At 36.6% G+C, this 6,382-nt stretch overlaps 1 protein-coding gene across 1 annotated transcript; it reads right to left on the bottom strand.

Annotated features, from left to right (window-relative positions):
* Nucleotides 1-202: 202 nt before the first annotated feature.
* On the bottom strand, nt 203-1,322 carry LOC145813498 (agamous-like MADS-box protein AGL63). Its single transcript, XM_082908976.1, has one exon. It carries the CDS (start codon nt 1,038-1,040, stop codon nt 369-371), a length of 672 nt encoding a protein of 223 aa, XP_082765102.1. The 5' UTR covers nt 1,041-1,322; the 3' UTR covers nt 203-368.
* Between the last annotated feature and the right edge of the window lie 5,060 nt (nt 1,323-6,382).

Genomic DNA, 6,382 nt, shown 5'->3' with positions numbered 1-6,382 from the left:
AAAAAACAAAAAAAAAAAACATTGCACTAAAGCAGTTATGCATATAATATGAGGAAATATAGAAAGTGACACAAAAAGGTGTTGATCACCAAATAAAGAAAATGTGTATGCATCATATTTATCATATTTAAAGAATGCTAGACCTCTAGCAAGACAAAACTGAGACAGACCTCTATACATTCACCAATTGTTTTTGTGGAAATTTCGGAAAAAAGTTACATAGCTAATGACAAAAATGTAAAGTTCAAATAAAATACAGGTATGAATATGATGATATTCCCCAATACTTTGCTAAATTCCTAGTATAATTATAAAGCTTACCCATAAATCTAAGACAACAACAAAAGTGTATGAATTCCCTCAACAGATCAGAAAATGCCAAGTTGGTACTGGTGACTAAGGTCAAGCAACATTGCAAGATCGTCCTCCTCAAAATTGTCGATCGCACTCGTATCATCAAACCAACAAGCTTCCTCTGTTTCTTTCCCCATTACGATTACTCCTCTGTTTTTCTGCAAATTCGTATCATCAAACCAACATGAAGTTTCCTCTGTTTCTTTCCGCATTACCACTGCCCCTCTGTTTTTCTGCTCCTTCATCATCTTCAAGAACTCGATTCTTGCTTTCAAAACCTCCAATTTTGACTCCAACTTTCCCAAGAAACTCATCGCCGACTCTGCCGATAACCCATCAAGCCAACCATAACCATCCTCATTCCCCACCAAAACTTTCTTGGCAACTTTCTCAGCACCCAAACAACAATCAGAAAAGGAAGATTCACAAGTTTTCCTAACCGGGCTTTTCTTGGCAGACTCTTTGTACATCTTGATCAGAGCTTTCACTTCGTTTGGGTTTTGGGGCCACGTGTCGACCTCTCCATTGGGGCCGAAACAGAGTGTGAAGACATTGATACCGCAGAGAATCGAGAGCTCCATTGTCTTCTTGACAACACAGTCCTTTCTCTTCTTGTAAGTAACTCTCAGAGCTTTCTTGTTCTCAATTCGCTTCATGGGTTTCTTACCCTTTTCATCATCCTCCATCGAGATAAACGAAGCACTTGCAAATCAACCAACAGACACAAGTAGAGTGAAAGAGAATTAGATGATACAATCTACAGAGAGAGCAATACCCTAGTTATAGATTGGAAGACTCAAATCTTTTGGAAGATATTCTTCATTGCCATATTTGATTTGAGGGAACAGCTGTAGTGCGCAAATTTTTGTTTTATTTATAATTTTTTTTTTTTTTTGATTCAAAGTTTTATTTATAAATTTGATTCATGTAAGATATTATAATGAACCCTACTTAATTATAATCATAATAATGAAAATCAAATACAAAGTTTAATTAACGTACAAAGAATAAGACCTACACAGGTGTGGAAATTCGAACTATTGATCTCCTATTGAGGTGTAGGAATTTTGGCCAATCAAACTTACCCTATTTATTTGAATTACTCATCTCGCGAGGTGCATCCAATTAATTGAAAAAAATCAGCTATTACCCTTTCAATTATATAGCACATTATTCCAAATTAACTTCAATTTAATCAAATTAAGTTCAAAATAATTATTTTATTATTTTAATCAAATCAAACAATTTAAGTTAATTGTCTAGCCATTATAATTAAATCAAGGAGTATACTAATAAATCCTATATTCATGACTTATGGATCATTTAGTTCTATAAATATTTTTATAGACTTATAAGATTAAAATCTCTCAAATGAAGCATACCCACATTTGAAAACATAATAAGACAATAAAACCAAATTCATGAGACTTACTTTTTTGATATATGATTTTACTTGTCATTCATTTTTGTTTTATTGAACAAAATCAACCATTTGTCCACTAAACATGATTTTACTTGTCATTAAATTTTTTTTTTGGGTGCAATAAATAGATGTGTAAATAGGCTACTCCACATACTCGTTAAGAAGTAATGCCTCCTAGCACCCCACAACACATTTATAAAGAGTATAAGAAAATTAATTAGATGAGACTAAATGCTAAGTAATATTAGAATTATTGTAAGTTTTGTCATACTAAATAATCATATTGAGTGACAACTACGTACTGCAAACGTTCTGTGATGACCGGTGCGAACTTTGCTTTGTTCTCCTAGGTTATGTTGGATTTACCTTTGTCGAAATGTCGGATTTCTAAAGTGTGGTCCAGTTAACAGTTGAGCTCGCTGTTTTTGAAAACTTTTCTTGAAAATCTTCGTTCTTGTTTGTTTCAATTCCGAGTTTTCACTTGTCCCGGAGGGTGTGAGGTCGACTCTGGAGTGTAGGGAGAGAAGCCGAAGTTTTTCCGGACTGGAGGGCCAGAGCCGCATGTGTGGGGCCTTGGGCCGCACATGCTGGAGAGGGGCCGCACGTGCGGGAATTAAGGGGAGGCTGTGTGTGACACTACATTATATGCAGGTGCGTGAGAAGCGGTGTGGGAGAGACCGCACGTGCAGGGGTGATAGCCGCACGTGCAGGAGAGGGCGTCGCACGTGCGGCCAGGCGGGTGCTCAGCATCGTTTTTCGTGCTTTTCAGCTATATTTTGCTATTTTTCTCATTTTCTGATTGTGTCTCTCTCTCTCTCTATGCAACTTTTCTCTCTTTTTCTCTCATCTCTCTCTACCCAAACCCTTAAAACTTTGCATTTTCTTTTGATCTCAAGAATCCATTGAGATTTTGGTACTAGTCCCTTATACCAAAATGATGAGCATATCGAGGGCTTTGTCTTGACCGGTGGAGATCGAATTTTGTCAAAGTTGATTTTTGGGCTTTTCTCCTCTCCTCTCTTGAGGTAGGGATTTCTTTGATCGTTTCCAATACCTTTTTCTAGATAGACATGTGGTATGTTTTTATTGCATAAAAACCATGTTGTTATGGAATTTTCTTTGAAAATCATGATAGGGGATCTAAGGTTTGATGTTGAGGTTGAGATTTTGTGAAATAAATTGTTGTTGGGTTAATTTGAGGTGTGGTGTAACATATTCATGTTTAGAGAGAAGTAAAGTCCTAACTTCTTTTTTTTTATAACAATGCTTAATGGGTTAAGGGATGCAAATGAAGAATTGTTGATTAATTTGAGATTAATTGAGTTTTACGAATTTTGGCATTTAACTTGTGTTGTTTGTTCATTGTTAGGTATAACAAATTGGAAATTGTAAGTCGCTAAAAAAGGGGTAATCATGAGATTAGAATGTTTGGGTAATACTTTTGATTGAGTTGAAATTGAGGGAGTTATGATTTGGTTATCCATGGATTTGGTTATCCATGGATTTGGGACCTTGGTTAATTGATGGAAAAAGAGTTTCATTCTTATATAGATATAATTGGTGTACAGTGAATTGGAAATTTTAGAAATTGACATTGGAATGTAGAGACAATTATAACTCTTCTGTAAATTGAGAAAGAACCTTGGTAAAAGTTGAAAACCTTGGAACATCATTGTTGTTGTTGGACATAATGCCTCATAAGAATGGGATGAATGTGTTTCGTGCATATAATATATATTATTTAGAGATTTTGTCCTTGGTCATCGGTGGAGGATGACATTGTAAATGTTGAAAAGGTTATGTGTTTGTAGTACGCTCGAGTATTCTATGATTGTTGTAAAATGTAATGGTTAGAAAAATGTATAATGCGTTGAAAATGAGAGGTACCATTACCTTCCAGCTAGCGCCTGGAGAATTGGTTGCGTTGAGAATGAGAGGTACCATTACCTTCTAGCTAGCGCCTAGAGAATTGGCAGAGGTACCATTACCTTCCAGCCAGTGTCTCGTAAATTGGCATTTCATTGTGAAAAGATGTATCATTGGCTTACCGTGCTAGAGGCAGGTAGAGCAGGATTTATTTATTATTATTGCTTCGGTATATTTGAGTATGTCACGTGTTATGATGGTTGTGGTTTTTGGAAGGCCGAAATGCTTAAATTTTAAAAGTAGATAATGCTTGTCGTGTTTCCTTTTGTACTAAAGGTATACTTGCACGGGCATGGATGCGTGGGAAGTAGACGTGAGTAATGTGTTGAGATTGTAAGTAATGTGAAAGTTATCGGATATTAGTAAACATGTTTTTGAAAAGTCAAATCAGGTGCAAGTCTAAAAAGGGTAAGAAAGTGTAAAAGGTTTTTGGTGAAAGTCTTTCTTTTGAGAATTTGTTATTTGTCATATAAAAATTTGTAAAATGGTGTTAAGAGGAAGGAAAGGTGAGTTGCCTACGTTAACGACAGAAATGAATGTTTCTGAGAAAAGTATATATGTAAGTATACTTTGGTTATAAATTGTCACATTACTTATACAATATGAGACTAAGCATTTATGATCATAGCTATCTATAGGTTGTTGTTGTTGAGGATCATGTTGAGATCCCTACTGGACTATATGTTCATCCCACGTTGCTAATCCTTTTCAGGTGAACGTCGAGAAGTGTTTCAAGGGCATGGATCTTCCTTACCTGTTGGCTACAGGGCCTTTTATTTGTGGGCGGAATGCCTTTTTGTAAAAGGGTCAAACATTTTCTTTTACTTTTAAAGATGTAAGCCTTCGGGTAATTTATTTGGATATACTCCTGTTGCATTCATTTTATATTCGAATGAGAGAATTATTATTTATGTATTCCTTGTAAGTATAACAAGCTTCTGCATGCTATCTCTGAAATTGAGTTTATAATAATGGTTTTGGTAATGAAATCCAAGTAATAAAAAAGTGGGGCATGACACGTTCCAATCGTTGTTCTTTTTATAGTAAATATACAAATATATATATATATATATATAAATAAAATAAAATAGAAGTGATAAGTAGAATTATAATAAATAGTAAATAGAATCAAAATAAATGGTTAAGGTAGCGTTTGGTAACGTTTGCTCAATAAAACCGTACTTACTATTTTATCTATAGCGATCCCGGGTTTACCCTTGTTATACAGTGATCCGGACATGTGTCCGTGGATGTTGGTAGTTGTTTATTATCTTGTTTGCATCTTCTTTACTGATATATTGAGTTATAGGATGTGTTGGGCAGGTTTGTTTCAGGTTGGTTGTGTTTGGGAGCCTAGTGTTGCTGCCCAGATTTTTGGGCCTTCGCTCGAGCGAGGAGTTTGTCGCTCGAGCGAGAGTCGAGTTTGTGTCTGGTGGATCGAGCCAGAGTGGCTTCGCTCGAGCGAGCGATGGCGTCTGGTTCTGGACCTGAGAGTTGTATTTCTTGGCTCGAGCGAGCTTTTCTTGGCTCGAGCGGTCTGGTTTGTTCTTCGCTCGAGCGAGAGGTCTGTCGCTCGAGCGTGCTTCTGGTTGCAGACCTGAGGGTTTGAGTTGTTGGCTCGAGCGAGCATTCTTTCGCTCGAGCGCACTTTTGAGTTTTTGGCTCGAGCAAGTACTTCTTGGCTCGAGCGAGAGTTTTCTGTGTCTGGTAGCTCGAGCGACCAAGTCTTCGCTCGAGCGAGCGTGTTTTATATCAGCGGACAGTAGCGATTTTGAACATCACCTTTCACTTTCTTTTTGTGATCAAACCCTAGATCCGAGACCCTCTCTCTCTAAACTTACACTCTCTCTAAGAATTGATCTCCCTAGAGTGTGAATCTAGCCTAGGGCCTTTGTTAAAAAGATAGAGGGCGTTGAGAGCTTTGTTTTAATCTGAAAAAGTTTGGATTTGGAGCACGTTGATCTTCCAGTCTTCATCTCCTTTTTGGCTTAAACTTCGAGGTAGGGATATCCTACTCCTCTCTATGGATTTTGTCTTTAAATTTTAGTATTTTGAGATGTTGGGGTTGGTTTGGTAATTTTGTGGAAGTTTGGGGCTTTTGTGTAATTTTACAAAAGTTGGGGTTTTATTCATAATAAACCTAGATGCATGATTGGAATAGAGAAATGGAATAAATGTTAAATCATTGATGAAAATGGGACCTAAGGGTTGAAATGTTAATTATGGGAATTGACCTAATTACATTGTTTAATTAATTGGGATAATTAATTGTGAGGAATGAGGAAATGAAATGTTGATTGAATATCCATTTGTGCATTTATTTTCTGTTTAGAAATAACTGCTTTGGGCTATCGGTGGAGGATAGTCGTGATTGTTGTAGACAATGCATGATGATTAGGCAAACGGAAACTAATCAATGGAATGTGTCATGGAATTTGACGATTGATAGAATACATTAACTGTATGTATTGAGTGATTGTATATAGAACCAATGTGTTTGTATACGTTATGTGTAGAGGAGGAGATGGGGGATGTACTTCGCGGTTTAGGGGAAGATAGGGGATGTACCTCTAAACCGGATAGTATTGGGAGAAGATAGGGGATAAACTCCGTAGATATAGCTCATATGCTTGTCTAAGAGAAGTGAAGATAGAGCTCATATGCATATCTTTGTGAAGT

The sequence above is a fragment of the Camellia sinensis genome, chromosome 15 (genome assembly GCF_055761805.1).
Source record: "Camellia sinensis isolate YWXY chromosome 15, ASM5576180v1, whole genome shotgun sequence".
In the NCBI taxonomy this organism is placed as follows: Eukaryota; Viridiplantae; Streptophyta; class Magnoliopsida; order Ericales; family Theaceae; genus Camellia; species Camellia sinensis.
Note: the sequence above shows the minus strand (reverse complement) of the source record. Positions and strands in the feature narration are given on the sequence as shown.